Source organism: Fringilla coelebs (assembly GCF_963513975.1).
Source record: "Fringilla coelebs genome assembly, chromosome: 2".
Lineage (NCBI taxonomy): Eukaryota > Metazoa > Chordata > Aves > Passeriformes > Fringillidae > Fringilla > Fringilla coelebs.
In genome coordinates, this window is record NC_140029.1 from 109280730 (window position 1) to 109303634 (window position 22905).

Below are 22905 nucleotides of genomic sequence, written 5' to 3' on the forward strand. Positions count from 1 at the left end.
TTAGGAAACATTTTTCAATATATCCAGCCATGGCTATAGAATAATCTCACCCCTACAGTAGAAACCTCAAGTTTGCTCATTTGTTGCCCTAATTTTTGAGTACCATGGTCTGTGCACAGAGAAAGCAGTCAAGAAAAACAATTATTACACCACCAGAGCTCATAAAGTAGAATCCTTTCCTTCTCTGGTTTGCAGAAGCATAATCAAAACAGTGTCCTTTTAGATCTATCAAGTGAACCCTGGCAATTTCAATTCTTTGTAGCTATGCTTAATACTTTTCTTAATTTTATGTGAATACCATTCACAGAGTCTCTCCTAGGCTTAGTTATCAAGATCTATACTCAATAATCTTATTCCTCTCCCCTGATATTGCATAAAGTTTATTAACAAAGTTAGAAATAAAAATTGCAAATAATGTTTTCTGAAGTTTCTTGAGACATAGCTCTCACATCGCCATGCTTAGCTGAAGCATGAACGCAGGAACTGGAAAAAACTAAATGACACTACAAAACAAATAGTAGTTCAGCCCAAGACTAACAAAAAATAACCCTAATGCAAACAATCTGACAACTTTAATTCCTGTATTTGCTTTGTCATTTCTTGAAACAATAACACATAAATAAAATAATAATAATATAATAATTAAAGAAGTAAAATTATAAAGCACACATAAAACAAAGGTGAAAAGTCTTGCTCCCCTCACCCCAAATTATGACTTGTGGGCCCTCCTCTGCAGTGTGCAGATATAAAAATTAGCTGATGTGTATACTCTACATGTGCTGTTACAGATTTTGCATGCATAAGGAATACTGAATACAGTCATTACACAGCACTTTTGACAGAGTACCTATAAATCAGTTTAACAGATACTGTACTTTTCCTCCAAATTCGTTTGAAACTACTAAAAACAGTAGTAGCCTAACTAGCTACTACTTAGTTCATCAAGACTTTATAGCTGACTTTACATTTTCTAATTAACTCAAAAATTTGTTCTCTGAAGAACATATATAACAACATGGTGTTCACTAAATTAGGCTTTTTCAAACTGGCCTTGGGATTTACCTACTTCATTTTCACAAGGCACGTCCCTGATCATTCCTCAACGTATATGAGAAGGGACATCCCCCCATTTTATATAAAAACTATAGCTCCCATTAAATAAAGCTTTTAAAATGCATAATTTCATGGCATGAAACACATGCCAAGTGAACCAAGTAACTGACAAAAGCTTAGCCCCTCATCACAAGCAACATCTTTTACAGTTATTTAGACTTAAGTTACAGAAAATCCTAGGTAAAAATAATCCCTGTATTTTTGATCCTATTATTACAGAAAACACTCCAACAAGAGGAGAAGTGAGGGGAAAAAAGGAAATCCAAGTTTCCAACACAAACTAATACATTCTCCCCAATTAGTTAAAAAACAACAAAAACTGTTAAAGAAGAAAGAAACTGGTATCTCAAAAGAGTTACATTTAAACTCCCCAATTTTAGACAGAACAGAAAACCACAAAATAACAGATGTAAAGAACTTGCCACCATCTACATTAACCACCTCTTTGTGTGAAACATGAGATAAAGTAACATATTATCAAATAGTACAAGGACAACATCAAGATTTTGTTTTTTGTGTCTGTGTGCCAAGAGGGAAGCATCTTAAAACAGCAAGCCTGTTTAGAACTATCAAAAAGAGAGGTTCTTCCCCATGTTTCCAGAGTCTCCATGATGGCTTTCCCATTGGAAACTTCTAACATAAGAATGTAGGAAATTCAAATTAAGGCATACTAAATTTGCCAACATCAACTTTAAAAATAGCTCACCTAAATAGTTTAGGGTTTTTCCCCACCTCCTCTAGTGGTAAACATTCAAAATCCTTGATGAGACCTTTGAATGTCACATGATTCTGGCTTCCAAGTGAGATATAAATACATGTAAATAAATGATCTCACAGAAATAAGTGTCAGGAAGACAGAATGAAAACGTCCTTCAAAACCTGACATTAAAAAGTCAATTTGCTCTAAAAATGGATATGACACAGACACACAATTTATATAAGTACAACTGCAAAACAACAGAAGTGAAGACCTCAACCTATGCTGTACATCTTTTGTATGCAAAGGTTAAAAATTTCTGTCTGGTATTCATTTTCTATTATAGGGATATTTGGTGTATTTTCAGTTTCTGTTTGAAGTGTACAGGATCCTAAAGTTTAGCATCTGAAAAAACTGCAATAAGTGCTGTGGATTTCACAGATGAGTATACTCAACATAGAAAAATCACAAGCTTAAACCTGAGTTTAGCATCAGTGCTAGCAAGTGATTCATTTTGAAAAACTTTCAGACCTAAATAAAACAAATGTATGGCTGCAGTCAGAGAAAACATAGCCAACGAAGAATGGCTTTGAAGATATGTAAAAACCGATGTGCAAAAGTTCATTCCAATTTTCCAAATGCTGTACTGCTGGAAGACAAAGCAGAACCTAAACCTCACAATAACATTAGTACCATAGTGACAACACTTTCCATGTCCATCCACTAGAGGAGAAGAAATTCATGGAATGGGGAGTAGGTTGTAGGATAAAACTAACTATAGGGGCTATGAGTCTGTTTGATGATGTTTGAAACTCTCAAAAGCAGTTTATTACAGTTAAGGGGAAACCATCACTCTGAGGTCAGTCTAGTATCATAAAAAAAAAGGCAATAACACATAGGAGCAATTCAGAAGCTGAAATAGGTCTCATTTAATGTAATGATGCTGCCAACGCAGGACAAGTGAGATTGAAAGGCCTTGATTTTTCACGCATTTGAGACTCTTGGGTATCTCATTATTCTGCCTCTCCAAAATAACACAGGCCTTTTATATCACCCACTGCACATCCAGCAATTCCTTCTGTATGTCTTGGGGCATTTAAAGGAAAACTCTGTGCTTACATTCAGGCAATTTTCAACCTACTGTGACTCAGGGAAATCTGCTGGCTTTTTATGAACAGACACCACACATTTTTTCTTAGATGATCTATAATGATAAGAAGCATGAAAAGTTCACAACAAATTTAAAAGCTTTGTCACAAATACAAATTCAGATAAAAAGTAAATCCATGTGTAAAAATGGAGCTTAATGTGCCTGTGCTATTGTTATGACAGACAAAACTCTGCAATAACAGGACACAAACTACCACATTTAAAATTCATGTGTGTCTATGAATATCCCTTTTTTCTTTGTGTTTACCTACCTTCATCTTCTCTTCACATCAGCTCCATTTGGCTACCCCAATTCCCAGTGTACACAAAGATCTTCAGAACAGTGTGAGAGAATAATTCAAGAGACAGTTGCAGAAGATCAGACGACTCCTCTGCTCAGCAACCACTCCTTTAGCTTTCAGTTATTGCATCTAATCCATTTAATTTAATTATGATGTGCTTCCATAAGGTGTCTGCCTCTGTTTCCACTAATTAGGAGACAGGCTCAAACATTACAACTAAAAAGCCATGCTGCCATTCTTATTTTTCAGTTATTTGAGTTCTTTAAACATTTTATATATAAAGTTCTTTTAAAAAGTATTTATAAAGAATTTAGACACATTTCTGCTGTTTGAGAAATTTGTTATATAGTGCTTTATCATTTCTACTCCAGCTGAGGAAATGAAAGTAACAAAACGATAACTAAATAACTGATGATATATGCAAACCAATAAATTGCTCTGAAACACTGTATTATTATTTCATTACTTTAATAGCTTGAAAACACTTCAAATGATTCTTGGTATATGTGGCCTTTAATACAATGATGAAATTAAATTGGCCATCAAACCAACAATAGCTAATAAAATGAGAGAGTGGACTAGCTTTAATATAAATATGGAAATGGAAGTGACTTGTTATATAAGGGCAATAAGCTATAATTTCAGTATTTTACAATCTACAGTATTTCATTAGCTTCAGATCTATTCATTTCTGACACAAAATTATCCAAATATAAAAGCCACAGGAATACAGGTGGAAATATCATTTCATCTCAGTAACATGCATCTGACTCAAAAGCAAGTTCAATGCAAAACATAAAACATGGGCAGGATAAGCTCTTAAAGACTCCCTAGAAAGTTTATATTAGATGCTGTTATAACATAACAAGGTTTTTCTACTACATGAAATTTATTAGAAATTTAGCATTGAGGTATTTTCCTCCCTCAGTTTTCTAAAAGTACATGAAAATGAAAAACAGCCAAGGGTTTTTTTTTAACATAACGTGCTCTGTAGAATATAAAAGTTTACATTTTTACTTTTGCTGTAGATAAACAGGGTAACCAAGAAAAAGCATTACAAATTCCCAAGAATACAAAAGAATCTGACCCAATACACTTTGGACACATTGATGCTGTAAGAAAACCTGGTCTTAGATTTTATTTCATAAACGCTGGTCAGTTTCAAAGACAGGTCCTACATTTAAGACACCAATACAAACCTGCTATTCTCCTTTTCCTTAAATTGTGCATCCTTTTCTCAACACCCTCAAGTTTCTCCAGAAACAGAATCCTAGAGTTGTTAATGTTGGAAAAGACCATGGAGTCCCACAGCTAGCCCAGCACTGTGCTCACCACTAAACCACGTCCCCGAGTGCTGTATCCACGAGTTTTCTTAAACTTCTGAGGATGGCAACTCAATGACTTCGCTGTTTCAATGCACGACCACTCTTTCCTAATACCGGATCTACACCTTTTCCAGCACAACTGGAGGAAATGCCCTCTTTGTCCTGTCACTTGTTACCTTGAAGAAGAGACCCACTCCCACCGTGCTACAATCTATCAGCTGAAATTACCTCTCCCTGTACACCCCTGCCTGTCCTATTCACCCTTAAAAAGAATCAATCCTGACTTTAGCACCTGATCTTTTGCCAATGGGCAGTGTAAACTGACGCCATTTACAACAGCAAATAAAATCACATCACCCCTTCACAAGTACAGAGGAAACCAGAGAGCAACTCCTCTCTTTCTACAGGTCAGCACTGGTTTGTGAGAGAAGCACTGGAATCTGGAGGCAGCACTTCAGTGTGTTTGGTTCTTAATGCATAGGACCACAGCAGAACACTTCCTGATAACACAGTGCAACCTGCTGCAGAGCCTAGGACTGGAATCTAGAGTTTCTTGTATGAAAGCTCACTTTAAAGCTGCTTTAGATAAAAATACAAAAGCCTGATAAAAAATTGGGATTCAAGAGCATGGTAAAGAGCATTATTCCATAATTGTCTCACTTTACCTGATAGATTTTTAGAGGTCAGATAAATTTTTCTCTTTAATAGCCTCAGAAATAGAAGGAAAGAAATGAAAAAGCAAACACAGCTTCTGCATTAATGCCTCACTCTTCTTGCTCCTTCACAGCACTGTTACAAAGCTCAGGAGAGGCAGCAAGGAAGTAAATTAATCAGAAGCTCTTCAACACTTGAGCTTCCCCAACCTCCCAAATGAACCTTCACCCAAACTGGAGGGGCAAGAAGCACAGAAAATGGGAGATCTTTCCAGAACTCAACTTGCCCTGAAAAATTTTACCATACTCTATTCATACTGCTCCAAATAACCAAGAAATCGAGTCTATCTGTCAAGGTGCTTGTAGACTGAAGTTATTTATTTCTTTACAGTGAATTGATCATAAACCTTGAAATGAAATTTTGGAAAGAATGGACAACATGTTGCTTCTTCCAGGCTGTTCTCCGTCCTAAATTGCAAATTTGTTACACTGGAAAGAAAAAGTAATAGAACACTAGTCACATTATTCCTTCCCCCAAGCTTTTATTTTCTTGATCAATTTATGATTACTATCAAAACTGATTCAGATGACACAAACCAGTTGTTTGGTTTGCTCTTTTTCTTCCTAACTATTATCTGAAAAAGAAAACTGCTAAAGGGACAAGCATTATTGTCAAATATTGAAAAAATATTCCTTAGTTATCAGACATAATAGTACTTTTTAGGTGGTTTACATGTTTAACAAAGTTGTGAAGACAAATCTGTGCCATTCAAAAATCATTAGAGAGAGATTTATTTGCTCTGTAAATATATCAGGACATCAGCTATTGCAATCTAAACTTAAGGATATTAAATATTTGTTCAAAATTTCCCCTTTTTTCCCTTTCCCTTCTCCCTCAAGGAAAGAAAATAAAGTAAGACTAAAATACAATCAAGATACGAAAGAGGCAAAAGCCTATATTCTAAGCCAAGTCATGAAGTCATGCCTTGATTTTCCAAAAGAGGGAGATGCAACTCCATTTGTGATTTAAGTATTTCAATTTCATTGCAGAACTTCTGAACATCTTTAACTAGTTTACTAGATCAGGTTAAAAAGGAAAGCTCTTGTTCTTTTTTCTATTTCTGTGATTTTCTTAGAAAACTAGTAGAAACTAGTAGTAACAAAACCACCAAAAAATCTTGTATTACCTATTTGAATAAAAAAGTAATTCAAAAGATGGAGCCAGTAGCCTAGTATTAAAAAACATCTACGCAGATAAAAACACCATAGGAAAATCAAACTGTCAAAATCCAGGAAACCTTAGGAGAGTTGTTAAAAATGAAAGCAACATCACACAGAAACATTCCCAATTGATTTTAACAGTCAAGTGTATAGAAAATACTTCACTTAATCACCCAAGTACATGGATTTATAACTATTAGCTACACAGGGGCAGAATTATTAGATATGAGGGACAGCCAGTTTATTTTCATAAAGTGAAAACACACATCTGTGCTGAGGGAAAGCATTAAACTTTTCATTCAGCCTAAAATCCTGATTTTGAAAACCATTTAACAAAAAAAAAAATTGATAAATCAAAGGAAAACTGGAATCTCTAGAATATACAGTTGAAAAAATATTTTCCCTCCCTACGACTTAATCAGAAACAAGTTACTATAAGAACAGTGATGAAGCTTAAAGACTACAAAAATTTGTATGCATAATATAGAAGCATTCCTGTATGTATTCTGCTAGTCTCTTAGTTAAGAGGCTTGAGGTACAAGAGCGTGGTTTGAAAAGCAATCATCATAATAAAAAACATACAGTAAGTAACTTCTCACAGTTGTTTCAAGCCATGTCAAGTAGAAAAGAAGCTGATGAAGTATGTAATACCAGCACCCAAGCATTAAGTGTTACTTATCCTCAACTACAAAGCACTTGTATCAAGGACAATTGCTGCAGAATGCACCTTGCAACTGGGTGGCTGTGCAACGCTGCAGAGAATATCAGGAGCTTTCCCTAGGAAGTGATCCTATCCTCCAAACAAAAACAATTCCCATGAGAATCACAGACATGCTTATATATTCTTAATATGGACTCTTACATTCTGTTTCAAGATCTCTTCTTCTTTAAGATGAGTCCCTTTTTTTCCTTAAGAAAAATGTAAAAAAAAAAAAAAAATCACATTTTGTTTAAATGTACACCTAATAGTTATTGAAACAATTAGTGTTCTGTATGGATACACTAAAAGTAAAATATCTTAGATATTTTTAAATAGCAAAACCTCCTACCAGAGAGTTGCACAATCTTCAAGTCACAGAAGAATGAAGCCTGACAAAATAACTGAACAAGAACATTCTAAAGAACTGAACTAAGTCTGCAACAAAGGCTCCAAAAAACAACAGTCTACTACGTTACAAAAGCTCATTGGTGCTCCAAACTCTCCTATGAGTGCATGAGGAGCTACACATTGTTTACTAAATCCAAACAGACAATGACAATGCCAAGAGACCATTTACCTCTGAATGAGATAAAAACTCCTCCTGCTGGCAAACCTCATCTGTAAACCAAAGAAGTCCACAATAACTTGCTGAAGGGTTATGGCTCACAGTCACATGGTGAAACATGAAGGGTACTACTACAAAATTAATGTTCTAATTCCTGTCAACATGACTTATATCCAGAAATGCATATGGTACATGATCTAAGTCCTGTTCAGTAACTTCAAAATCCCAGGAATACAGGGTTTCTTCTTCCACACAGGGTATGTACCATGATGCTGCAGAACACTTATTTCATTCACTGTTCAAATTTGCAAACCTGGTGATTGTGTTTTGGGTTTTTTTTTTTTTTTTTTTTTTTGCATCCTACTGAATATGTAAGAAATTATATTCAATAGATACAGAACTTCAGAACTTGGCCAACTGAGCAGGCATATTCTCTCTTCTGCCAGGCTAAGGTAAAAAACAGAATAATTAGAAGTGTTTCTATGTGTGCATGTAAGGAAATAGCAAACATTTCTTCAGGAAGGTTTCCACTGAAATCAGGATATCTCTTTCTCTTTCCTCTGCTTAGGATATCCAAGACTCCCTTTGTAAAAGCCATCTGACTGCACATAACCTATGTATAATGACAACAATCTCCCCAGGAATGTGTTGGGTTTCCCAACAATAGACACTTAAGATCCAGCTAGACAGGGTGCTGGGCCATTGTGACCACACCATGATTTTGTCAAGAATGGCTGGACCAGAGGATCCTTGAGATCCCTTCCAACCAGGTATTCTATTTCTGTTTACATCTTAGAACCCTGAAAGGCCACCACATCTTTAACATTTCTGTATGTAGAATCCTAGCCACCAGCCTGCCCTTATTAATAGATTTCCTGAGATTTCACATTCTCATTATAAACACATTTTTGACTACAGACTGCTTGAAGTGCATGAGACATGAACTCCACACCAGTCTGGTACTGCTGCTGCACCTTCTGATCAGTGGGGTCAGCTGCAGCACCATCTATTTCATTGGTGACAGTAATTACACTTGATGAATTTTACCAGCAGTGGTTCCCTGACACAGATTAACCTACCTGCTCACCATATTTGATTCCTTTTCAAGGTGCACAAGTTTAACACAGAGCATGCAGATCTACTAGAAAGTATAGGACAGAGTGGTAAAACTGTAAGGATTAAGTTTTAGAACTATTCTTCACAACTAGCTTTCCTGTACCCAGCACCTCATGAACACGAGTGTACTTTCAGGTACTTTCAATCATGATTAATAAACTGTTAGTGCTCTGATTCAATGTAGTTCTTTCCTTCGTACACTTGAGTATTAAAAAGGGTAATACATATGGACTGGAAAACTATTAAAACCAATCACAGTGAACTTATAAGCATTTTGTACAAACTGATGACAGAACTGTGTTGTTCATGCCTGCCTCGATCTTGTACTGGCCTTGGCACCTACAACTCCTGTTCAGCAATCACTGAAACCACTCAAACATGCAATAGTATCGGTAGAAAAATATTGTATTAACAAGTGCATAAGTTATCAAATCTAATCACCTCATTACAGTACAAGATACTCCCTCAAAAACCTATAAACATCACCATTTAAATACACAGAATATATCTACACACAGACAGACAGACATGTGAAGAAGAAAAGGATACAGACTTAAGAAATAACGAAATGCAGAGTTTTTTAAAAAGTTTCCCCTACTTTCTGAGGTGTTCCTTCCAGGAAAAATACATTAACTACATTTCATGAATATTGAAGTGATATTTAGTTGCATATATAGAGTAGTGCACCTACGCAGTACATTGTTAGCTGAAGTGTCAGATGAGTTTATTAGACTAACAAAGTTATTGTTCTGGTGATAATTTCAGAAATCACATATCTATTGTGATTATTGCAAGGCTGAACAATCACTTCTATTTTAATATATCCTCTCCAGCTTACAAAAGAAAATTTAGCGTTTGTGCTATATAGATTCTTTTCCTAGTTAATGTTACAAGGCAGCAGATAGCTCTACCATAATTGCCAATATTTTTCAATCTCTTATTTTTCAATTTTACTGATCTTGCAATTTTTTCTTATTTAGCTGTGTGAAAATATTTCAGAATGACCATGAATTTGGAAATTATTTTCAGCTAGGCTCAAATTTTTAAAGGATTCCATTTGCCAATTGTTTTCCATTTTCTTTGTTGTTCTTTGGCATTCCTGTAAATAATATTAAGCAAGCTCCCCAGTGCAGATAGTAAAATCTCAATTTTAACCAAAACTGTCCCTAAACTCCACTGACACCACTTCAAAATTAGGATCTTGCCAACTACAGTGAAAACTTAATTTACAGGTACATCTATGCAGTTGGAAAAATCATTTATAAATAAACAGGAAAAGGACAAAGTATAACACTGATTAAACTGCTGCATTAATACACACAATGAGACTTGCTATAAAAGTTTATCAATGATAATTTTTTTAAAAGCTCACTGTGTCCACTAAAAAGTAAATTAAGAATACCAAAAATGAAGGAAAAATAAACCAATCATTTTCCAACACAAAAAGTAAGTACTTGCACCCTAACTGCTACCACTGTAGAACGACAAAGATGCTGATGTTTAAGGAAAACATCTTTCAAAACTACCTCATTAGAAATAATGAGAGGTAAAAAGGCTTCTTTTATTAAAGGATAACATTTGGCTTTGGGTTTAAATCTGGGCTCACTTTTGACATCTGTCAGAAGCTTAAAAGCCAGCACTACCCTACCATAATAGCAACAACATTTTTTCACTTAACTCAGTCTAAGCTCCCAATTGATCCACGAGAGAAAGAAAAAAAGATACCCTTTTCTAGCAGGTAACCTTATTTTGAAGATGGATGTCAAAATTCACAAGGGAGTCACTCAACTACCATAAGCATCCATCTCTCCACAAATAAAAGTGTCAGAAGATTTACAGCAGGTTTTTTAATTACTCATTTTCTGCAATGTTTATATTTACTTATGAGAAGAGACTGCCTGAAGAGCTACAGTAGACAGCCTGTTACTATTTGAAAACAGGCAAACGTTTGACCTCTGCTCCTCATTTATTTTCCCACAAAAATATTTTGTGACCTGATCTAAATTAGTGTCACCGACTACACTCCATCCATTTCCCATTCTATCTCAGATATTACTTATTTAAAAGAAATGACCTTGTTACCATTTCAGAACTTGGCATTTGCCTGTGTGGAACTGAAGATCAAAACAGAGTAGACAGAAGCTAAAGAAAAGGACCTCCTGGAGGAGACATTTCTTCCCCTAACAGATTAATTACCACAATAATGTCTGAAGTTGACTATTTTAACTTAAGTCTTTAAGAACCATACTGGTAAAAGGAACTTTAAAAGCTGTGATTCTCTTAGGCTTCTTTAGTAAAGAAAAATAGGAAATACTTTCCTTACTAGAAAGATGCCTGTTGCCTTGTCTAGTGCAGACACCAGTGCCTGTGTATTTCAACATTACCTCTGCAATCTACATAGCAATTTCTATCTGCAAACAATCAATTTTCTCAGCTTCTACATGAACAAAGAACAGTAAAACTGTGCTCTAACACACAAAATACAGACATTTATGAACATTCATAAATGTTTGAACCACGTAGCTCCAGGAAAACTTAAAGAAAAGCAGAAGCTTTCTCCCTCCATTAGCAGAATGGGAGAGGATAAGATCAGCTGTAGCATGAGGATAAGGTACATGCCTACCACATGAATACCCCAAAAGCTTTTGTGAAAAACCATCTTTGAACTACCTTAATTAGAGACTTTTTTAGTTTTTTCTGTTAGTCCCATCATCTCACTACATCACAAGTACACACTGAGAAGTGCTGGATTCAGTCCTGAAGGCACCATGGAACAAAAACAAAGTGTCATGAAAGATTATTAGCAAAGCTACAGATGAGGCAGGGAGTAACTCCATATGGATGGAGCCATCAATTATGACTATATACACTCATGAATCAAGTTTCTAAATATCTGGGTTTTTTTTAAAGAAATATACTCCAAAGAAAATTTCTTTCAAATGCAGACAGGCAGTCCTGCTTCAAAAGCCTGTTGGACAACAACGTATTGTGAGTGTCAGTGACAGCCACGTAACTTTGTCTAAAATTGAGCACGGAAAGCACAAGTAAAGTGACAGAGCAGAAAAAGCATAAAAAAGAAAACTCACATTCTACTCTGCCAGTGGGTATCTTTTGGCTTTTCAGAAAACTCAGAGCAACTACAGAAATACAGCAATTCATCTTGAAAGTACATCAGTACCAAGTGCAATCCATAGCAATTCCACATACTAAACAAATCATGTATAATGCAATCCTTGCTTTATGGTCTTTATATTTCAAAGAAAATGCTGAACAGGAAGAAAATACTATCAAGACCTTACTTCAAAATAAGGAGATATGACCATTGATTATCTATGAGAAAAAAAAAATCATATTACATTGCTCCAAAAGCATTTAAGATTCTATGGTTTTTTTACTCTTGTGTTAATTACTATCAATACTCATAATTATTCACACATCTAATCTTTACAAAAAATATAGAATATTCTACAGGAGAGGAGTCAAGAGTTTTGTAGAGAAAACAAAGAAGGTAAATTCAGCAACAACCAAAAAAATCTAACTTATTTGCATCTCAAAATCATGGAAAATATTAAATAACCATTTTGCATTCTCATACCTTGCTGCATAATCACTGCATTTCTGAGTTGCAGACAAGTATTTTCTTTCCTGCTCTGTAAAATAAAAACAGCTTTCTTGTCCTTGAATGACTACACCTAAACTTCAATTTATCCTTATTTATTACTGGGATTATTTCATAAGCCATAACAAAAAGCATAGAGATAAGCACACACACTGTATAAGCATTTCCAGAGCATTATTACACATATCTTTGTTTTAACAGATTTCTTGTTTGCCTAAGCAGATTTTCAGCAGAAAAATGAGGAATTTTTTTCAGTATTTTAGTTCTGTCGATGTGACCTCTGAAAATGTAGTAGTACTACACAAATGCTCCCAAGTTCTTAAATTTCGTAGTCTACAGGTAATTTCAGTACATTTCTTTCCTGTACTACTTATTACTGCCCTCTATTAGCACCCAATATCTCTGAAACTCAAGCTCTGAGTGCAACGAAGCACACCTTTGATTTAAATCAATATTCACCTAGAAATCATCAACTCTGCTCTGAGTTAGGTGTTGTTAGGTGCATTTGCGCTAAGCATATAACTGTGGCATTTGACAGCTCAAAGAAATTTTCCATTAATTTCTGGAAGAAAGCATTTTAAGCTCACGGATGCCCATGAAATACAACTGTGTTCAGTTTCACCTACTTAAGCTTTCCACTCAATACTCTGAATTCCTAAAGGGTATGTAGAAGTTTTACAAATCTGCATGTACCATTAAAGCAACAAAAAAATCACTTGAAAAGCCATGGTTAAAAGTATTGTAAAAATTAACAAGGTATTAAATTTTAACAGGATCTTAATAACAGGTAATTGCATCAAATACTGAAAGATTTTACCTATACATGACTTAATTCTTCTCTTTCAGATTATCAATTTGTACATTGTTTTCCTCTTACGACATGGTGCAATACCCTATAACTACATTTCAGCCACATATGACTGTTCCCAACATCTCCCTTTGAGATGCCTAAGGTTTCACTCCTTTTGGTCACTTTGCTCAACTAGATAAACTGATTCTGCTTCTTAGAACAATTAGAAGATGATAAAGTTAGTTACAAGAAAACAAAATGGACAGTAAATGAGTAGAAGAGTTACAAGAGTTAGAGTAAGTCTAGAACCAACACCTTTAGCTTTGACCCGTGGGGCACAGGAGAACAGCCATCTTGAGGTGGAATGAACAACTCCCACTTCCCATATTCCAACTTCTTATACGGATGAGAAGATGGATTCCAGCCATCTGCAATATAAGAAATAATACTAAGTAATCATCCTAAAATGCATCCAGTTACCATTCAAAGGTGTAACTCTGAGTTCCATCTTTCTCAGAATAAACTTCAGTGAGAGCAGACACAAAGACTTTTATGCAATACTGCACACACATTCAAAAGGGGTAAAATTAAATACCACAGCTTTAAGTCTTCAGGAAGATTCCTTTGTCATTAAAAAAATTAACTGAAGCAAGCCGAAATCCCATAATTCATGATTCTTTGTCCTTTTTGGATTTCCTAAGCACTGGAGATGTGCAAGGCCATATTGACCTGTCCAACTGAACAGACACCTGTCAAGGGGGTCTGGAGTGTTTGTAAGCACATTGAAGGGTAACTCCTCTGAATGGAGTGAAGATATCCCTTCTGAACTGACACATTTCAGCAATGGCATCATTTCTAGGCTAGAAGGAAGTAAAAAGATAAGCTTGAAAATTCCTTTTTTCTTGTTGCCTTGAAATGTCTATTTCACATAGTTCAAGGCAACAGACTCAAGCTAAATAGGAACCAGTCAACACAAAACTGAATTACAAGATGCTAAAACAACACATGCTAATCTTCCTTCATGCTCATCTATTTGCATGCCATGGCCTCCTGTAAATTAAAAAAAAAAAAAAAAAAAAAAAAAAAACCAAAAAACCAAAAAAAAACCCCACCAAAAAACAACAACAAACCAAAACCTACACATTATTGAAAGAAGAATAAGCAGCCTTCAGTTTAAGAATATTAACTCAGAGTTGTATAAAACAACATTGCTACTAAATATGTCAGGTTAAAAGCATTTCAATAAAAAACTGGACAGTTAAACTGAAGGAGGATCATCACTTTTGCCACCATGGAAATCACAGCATGGAAGGTAGAGAAATGATGAAGGCCTATCCAACAGCATATGTATTTTTCTAAACATCAATAATTGCAAATATTATCTGCTGTGCAGCAAAAGGATAATCCTTCCTGGCAATGTATGGATGTTGCATTTCAGAGAAAGACCAGACTGCTTGCAAAGTTACTGATTGCATTTGCACAGCTGTTTAAACCCAAGAACTGCCAATCTTTAGTTAAAGAACACTGAAAGACACAAATTAAACAAGGCCACACAATGTGGCAAAAATAACTATGCCAGACAAATATTCTGGTACCGACTCATTTTCCAGTGGAGAGTAAAACAGAAATGCAATTAATTCAGCATTCTATTTAGATGATAGTTTTATCATGTTTAAAGTATTTGGATAGTGGAGCTAAATTACATATATTAGCAGAGAGTAAGTATTTACTAAACTATTACTTAACAGCAGAAGAACTTACATATTAGTAAGAATTAGATGGTTCCTCCCCCTTGGCTTTACACTGAATTTTCAATCAAGGAAAATAATTAAACAAATATACTACTAGGACCAACACCAAACAACCAACACCTTGGCAATTAAACAATAATCTTTAATAAAATTTCTAAACTGAAAACTATAGCGTTAATACAATAAAATATATATATATATATATTTTAATTTCAGGGCAGGATAAAAAACTTTTTTGTTTAAGTATAAGCAGCTAGACTATCTAAAATAAACATTCCAACCAAAAACGAGAAAACAGAAGATGTTAAGAAGTTGCAAGAAGTTTGCTTTAAAAACTGGTAAGGATTTATGATAGTCAAGACCCAACTTGGGGGACTTAGTCTAAATTCTTTCCATCTTCTTCCCTCTCCAGATATCCCATCATCTTCACGGCTTCTCATGAAACTCTTTCCAATAGAGCTACACCTCTTGATTCAATGCACAAATTGAACCCCATGTGCCAGGTGATGAATACTGAGCAAAATTAAAAGTTACAGCAAAAAATTCTTAGGCCCACTTTTTACAAATCTCACCCAGGGGAACCTACATGGAGTTAATCATGTTCACCAAAACCACTGCATTCTTACAACATTAAAAAATATTCTCATGCCCTCTACTAAAACCACATCTCTTCCCTCCTTCAGAGAGGGAATGGTTACATCTCTACCTATTTAAATATTTCTGCTCTCCACAGACAGATTTGATAATTCTGCCAAAGTTGCCTGAACTTTCCCCTTCACCTGCCAGCAATGCCAGATGCTCCTGTTAATCCCTCCTGTTCGCAGCCGCAGTCCATGACTGCAAGCCTGTGGCTCATGATTTAAAAATAAATGCAAAGCAATACCCATCTGCCCCAGATGGTCCTACTCAAACCCACTGTTTACTAATTACCCCTGGAGAGGAGCTCGCTTAGAAAGATTATAACAGAAAACATTACTTTGTATTAATGCCAGAGGCATAAAGAACATAGAACACTCTGAAAACTGAATATTCCTTTCCAAGAGAGAGTGGCTCATGCTTATCTCTGTTTTACTGCTTAGTTTTATGATTTTTCAGCAAAACTTAGCCCAAAATGCCTGAGGGAAGAAAAGAAAAAAACAAACTCAACTAACCAACAAGTGATTGGTAGACTATTATGAAGATGAAAAACAAAAAAGTTAAAAGAAATATCTTAGTTCGAAAACCGAGATTTCAAAGATTCTGCCAACAACTACAAACAGGAAAAGGCTGAGGAGATTACCAGCAGAAGTTCAAATAATCAGCTTGAACAGGTATTGGGGGAAAAAGACACCATCACAGAATATTCATAAGGCATACACAAAGGCAAAAGCTTCTGTATAAAAGTTCAAGCCTCAGCTATTGCTTAATGCAACACAGAAGACATCTTTGATAGCCTGATACTTTGTTTTGTCTCATCTCTGTGATTGGATCTTCCAATCTCAGCCAATTATCAAAACATTACATCCTACCTCAACAACGGGAGGCATAAGGGAACTTCTTGTTCAAAGCTACACCCTTAGCATGCCAAAGAATCATAAACTGAGCTTTAGTGTAGAACAGAATTCAAAGCTATAGAGGTTTGGGTTCTACCATTTATGACAAAAAATGAATTTAAATGCATATTTCGAGCTAAATGACAATTTGAGTGACTTTTTGTTCAATCTCCTGATTTTTTTCATACTGATGGATATAGCATACACCTCTGAGGCTCAGGCCTGAACTTGGGAGTTTCCCACATGAAATTAACACTTCCCACAGAGGAAAGGAGTTGTAATTGCATATTAATCAAATAACTGACTTTGTCCAATATAAGAACAGTAGCTGTTTTTTCCAGAAGTCAAAAAACTTTATAAACTAAAGCCGAATTCTCAAGTGAAATCAAATCTCTTACAGCAATTGTATTTCCACATACTTTCTGATCAACTAAAGAAACCTAAAGAGAATAGAGAGTTCAGCAAACACAAAGCATCCTTGAAGAAAGTCTATCAGACAAGTAGCAGTTCAGACAAGGGAAAGAGTATCAAAATCCCAGTATCCCAACAAGATCCCTGCATTCCACTTCATTAGAATATGAAATCAGAACATAACTGGAGAAATCCTCCAAGGACACTATTCTGTTCTACACAGTGGCCAATAAGGTCTTACTCTCCTCACATTAATCATTTTTAAAGCAGATTACACTAATGATCCTGTGCTTGAGCTGTTGGAAATTGGGCAAATAGCTCAAACACTGACATAAAAACAAGTGTCATTACCTCTTAGATAGGATGTTTCCCTGTATATTAGTGCCACCTCATATTACAGTCTACTGCTTTCGATCATCTGCACCCACAGAAATATAACACCATTTGACTTTACTCATAATTTGATGGGTATTTTTCTATTAAAAAATCTTGAAAGGAAGCAGTAAGAAATTCAGCATGATACCATGATAGTACCTAGAATCCATTTCAGTAAAACTCTGGAATTAAAAAATCCCAAAACATTCTGACACATGAAGTTTTCAGTCAGCTGTCAGATACCCAAATTATGAAGTACAGTGCCTTAAGGTACTCTCTTTTCACTCTGAAGGGATCCTGTCAGAGTTTAAATAATAGACAAATATCCTCCCAGAACCAACTATCCTACCCTCCCTTCACCCTCCCACCACAGCAGAAGCCTTCCCCACTAGTGCAAGGAAAAGGAAGCAGAAATCAAACCAAACAGATATTCAGAATGATCAACATTTTAGATCAATGTTAGCTGGGAAGGAGGGAAGGGAAGACAACTAAGAGAACAGAAACCACAAAAAAAACAATGCATTATAGCAAATCCTGATTTCCAAATTAATATATGCATACTTATTCTCAAGCTTTTTAAAACCAGTAGCTTTCTTTTTAAAATTAAGGAATCGTTTACAGATAACCCATTGAGCCTCTGCATGACCAAATACAAATGTGAGTGTTCCAATTCCCAAATAGATTTTGTGGGTTACTCTCAAAACTCACAGTCACTCACAGTGACTTATTTTGAAATAGTCAGTTTTAAAGCAGCAATAAATTGCCAGTAGTCACTGGGTTCCTCAGCAATAGGGCACACAAATGAAATATTCAGTGTTATCACTGAGAGCTTTTGAAAGAGCTATAATGTTGAGAGAGCCTCTGGTGTTGGAAATTCAGCTGACTAATTGTCTGATACACTTGATTTACTGAGATGCTGAAAGTACTAATTGACAAATCCTAATGTTTTTGGATGCTCATTTAATACTTCTTAGATAAAGCTTTATTCTAGAACATCAACAGATACAATACTTTTTCTCTCCAATTAGAGAGTTTTAAAGAGACAAAAAAAGCTCTGAAAGCATTGGGATTTTCTTGAATTCATATGTTTCATTCTCCAATCCACTTACAGATTTGTGTGCTCTTACCAGTTTCTAGATTTTTTTTTCAAAATGCAGTGATATTAGTCATTTTTCTATAAATTGGAGCTATCCCATTCATTACAAGTTTCTCAGAATAAGGTACAAAAATTCCATAATTTGGATCAAAATACCTTATAGCAAAGCTCTTATTGTCTGTTATAAGGCATAAAAGTCATTCAAAAAAACTTTACATGTATAGACTGAGGCTTCACATTAATATAATTACAGAAGTAAATTATTCATGTTTATCTTACACATAATTCATAACAAAGATATTATCAACTATAAGCTTAATTAGAAATTTGGGAAAAAAAGTTCAAGGTTTCTGTACACAACTTATACTTGCCATTTTAATTTTTCCTAGTTTTAAGATGAAATAGCAGAGACTAATACTTTGTGTCTTTACATCAAACATTAGGATATTCTCAGACAATACCATTTTATTAAGGAAAACACTGCTATTCATCTCCAAAACAAAAAGCATGAATTGACAGTTTTTTATATTATATATCACCATATTTCAGTTTAAAACCTAAAGGGCTTCTGTCATCTAAGTTCAATGGTTTTTGTCTAAGATTTCCAACTTCCCCTGACGTGGTTACACTATGGTTCTTTTTATAAAAAAGTTTTATTAAAAAAAATCTTATTAAAAGCAATCCTAATATCCAATTTAAACACAATATAATCATAAATTTAGTCTGAGACTTTAACCTGCTTGAAAACTTAAAGAAAGGTTAAAGGGATTCAGTTTTAATTAAACATATCTGTAGCAATCTGACTCTTAAATCTTAGGGTTTTGCAATCCAATTTCTCATGAGACTATTATTCAAGATCATATGAATTGAATGACAATCTTCCATGCCTCCAGTCTCTCAAAGTACACTATTGTCCCCTTTGGGAATGACTACTTTACTATGACTCATATAGTGAGTGAAAACTGTGTTTCTCCACATTACAATAAATTTCTTTTAATTTATTTTCTCTTCATATTGCTGTATTCATTAGCGTCTAGATACAACTACTCTAAGATATTAGTCCTAAATTTCTACTTCATATGATGTATTACATCAAATATTTTAAATGAAGAAGGGTTTAGAAAACTATTGCAGTGTTTAGCTACCCTATTCTGGTATACATATACTTCCCCCCTACAACATGATAAAACAATTTACAAGCTATAGCTTCTTCTCAAAATATGAACCATATAATTAAAAATCTGGTTTTAATATTAACATGTCTTAAAATAGGTATTTAAAACAAATGCACTCTAGTCTTTAGCTGAGTTGAGACATTTAACCGGCACCCATCCCATGAAGACCTTAAGCAATGGGTGGGGTTGCAGCAAGTGGAGGAGAGACAAGGAGGAGAATTTTCTGCATGTTTATACATATAAAGTTGACCTATGAAAATAACCTGATCTAGTTGCCTTGCAGTCTATATTGATACCTGAAATCAGTATTATCTATCTAGTAGGTGAACTATACAAGACTCATTATTTAGTGTTAAAGGACATATCCAATTTCAATATTAAAATGCAAGAACTACACTAACCTATTTATCAACGTCTATTCCAATAAAACGACAAGCAGCACTTTAGGAAAAGCTACTTTATCATTCACTACGATAATAATTTCAAACAGGATCATGGCTGAAAACAATTTTGCACTAACTTTTCTGTTTAACTTCTGCATCAAAAACAGGATTTTTTTTTTTTTTTTAAGTAAAAACCTTCCTAAAATAAAGAGATTTTCCTTTTGATAGTTTCCTCAGACAGGGGTAAGGAATGGCCAACATTTAGTTTTGTGTTTAAGCAGAAGTAGTTAACTGCTTCAAAGAATTTTTCTTCATATTGCTTCTTTGCAATATAAATACACTGAACACTCCCTAGATCAGTACTTTTGCAAAATCAAAGTCAGATAAATAAAACTAAATGCTTCTGAAATGCAGTTAAATGAACAAAATAATTTCACATAAAGTCCCTGTTCAGTACTTTGGCAGACCTAACTGAAGAGAGAGTAGAGGTGAAAAGGAAAAAAAGAACAATGCTCTCTGAAACCCTAAACAAAAAGGAGAGCAAGTATTGCAGGATTGAAGAGCAATAATGAACGTCACTTTCATCGAAAAGTTTTAGAACATCATTTGAGCGTAGCTAGCCTTCAAATAAGAAGCAAATTTATATGTTTGTTTCAAATTCAAAGGGAATAGTCTTCCTGGTTCTCAGAGGAAATAATGCAATTCCTCCACGATAATACTGCCACCTTCCCACTCTGCTAACATATTTTCTTCTTCTGCCCACACAGACTAGCTGCTCTTTCAGTAATATTTAGTTTGATTTTAGGCTACCATTTTCCAGTAGAAATTTAGTCTAAACTCTCAGGATGGGTGGGAATTCTCAAGGGCTTTGGTCCTTAGACAACACTGTTAGTTGATCAATAAAAAGAGGAAGCAAATTATTTCACTGCTATTTTTCCTTCTCTGCATACAGTTTCATAAAAGTCTAGTTATAAAGCTTTAAAAAGAACTTCAGGAATTTAGATACAGCCTCGAGTCGCAGTGTGATCCAGTGTGACATGAGTCATTGCCTTTGGGGCAGTAAAAAAATGCATAATAGTGACCATGCAACAGAAACATATCTTCATAAGTTACTGTAACATAGAGGAAAATATTATTCATTTAAGCCATGGCATACATTTTTTATTACCAGAATTTCACTACTGTGACAAAATTTTCTTTAAAAGAAGAAAATATTGATGTAAAACATTGTGCAGGGGAGAAGAAATTTTCCTAAGAATACTTACTGAAGTCACCTGCAAGAAACACTGCTTGTGCTCCTGGTGCCCACTCTTTGCAGTATATTCCACCGTCTGCAAGTTGGTTCACTCCAAAGGTTTTGTAACTTTTGGTAAATTTATCAAGGCCACCTTCACTTTCTTCAATGTTCTTCAAGTGGTTATAAAACAGAGAATACCTTGCAATGAAAACAGAGAACATTTCTTTAGAAAGATTAGCAAGCGTCTCTCTTACATTAACTAGTGTAAAAAAAAATAAACACACTAACATGAGATTCACTGCTCTCTACCGGAATAGGAAAAAAAAAATCTAATACAAACCACGCAATTTTTCCATGGTTGTTACACAGTCTAAAATTGCCATCTTGGTGTTTGTCAGTACTTTACAGGAACATTTTGCACTTTCAGTCTAAAACTACAATTCCTGACTGACAGCCAAGAAATCCCAGTATTACTACACAACAGGAGAACTTCACACTCTGAACAGCCTAGCACATTTCCTTCCATCTTATTAATATCATACACAAGCCTCCTAGGGAGAGCTGGATAGGCCTGCCACATCTCTCACAGCCAGTTTTAATAGACAGACAATCTCAGGCCATTGAAAAGTTTGCAGTACAGCATGTCAGCATGGACAAACCCATCTGGTCCTTGCAGAAAGGGGCTCATTAGGCAACCTCTTTACAGAGACAATCAGCAAGAATTTGCAGTCAGTCCCTGACACTGTAACAATTTAGAAAAAAATTAAAGCTTCATACAAGTAATTATTTGGACCATACCCTACTTATACCAGTAGGAATTTAAATGCCCTAAACCTCTAGCATAAACCTTTGCCTGCAACAGCTTAGCATTTTTTGACATATTTTGCTATGTTTTCCCCAAGTAAGTTTCTGGAATTGATGGTAACATCAGGGGTACAATATAAACAAGATAGTCAACTCTGACCCCTAAATTATGAACTATTTTGTGCAGAAGCACAGCTAAAAGGTGCAGTTGAGCATTTAATTTTTGTTGTTTGCTTTCAGTAAGACACTCCTGAGGTAACTTAGAAATGTGTTTGTTTTTTCATAAATGGTAAAGAGTCTTCTGAAGTGTATAAAAACCAGAGAGAACCCCAGCAAAACCAAACTCGTCGGCCTTATTACACTTCCTATGTTTCGCAAAAGGAAACAGAAACACTAAACCAGCCCTATGAAATAGCACCTTGTTGCTTAAAGAAGTCTGTTTGCAGTGTCAGGACTTAGAACTCTGTGATTTGTTGCAAAGTTTTGATTTTTTTGGCCCTTAATTAGTTCAAAGTAGAGGATTAAAATACCTAATTACTACTTAAGGTAAACAGCATTACCTGTACTAATTTAGAGTACTGTGACCACTATTAAGGTTAATCTACCAGTGAGTTTTTATAATTTTATTATTGAGACGGATGATCATCTTTAAAGGGAGAAAGATTTGAAAATGCCTCCAGGATACACTAGCAAATACACTCATAACTATTTTTGTCCATCCACCTGCATTATTCCTTTAAAACTTGCTCATGGGTATAATCCTCAGAAGTGCATTACTAACTACTAGTGCTCTGCAAATCAATTTCATTTATGTCCTTGAGGGAAAATATTTTGTCAGATTTCCAACTATAAGTGTATTATATACACATACAAACGCAGTTGATCAACTTA

General features: G+C 35.0%; 1 protein-coding gene across 3 annotated transcripts in view; it reads right to left on the bottom strand.

The window, feature by feature from the left end:
* The window catches only part of GBE1 (1,4-alpha-glucan branching enzyme 1), a 139321-nt gene that overhangs the window by 84766 nt on the left and 31650 nt on the right, over window positions 1-22905 (bottom strand). For all 3 annotated transcript variants that reach the window (XM_084226844.1, XM_084226842.1, XM_084226843.1), the window contains exons 2-3: window positions 21239-21408; window positions 13566-13678 (exon numbers count right to left, since the gene is read on the bottom strand). In XM_084226844.1, the coding sequence (XP_084082970.1) occupies window positions 13566-13678; window positions 21239-21408 (283 nt within the window). The remainder of the gene's footprint in view (window positions 1-13565; window positions 13679-21238; window positions 21409-22905) is intronic.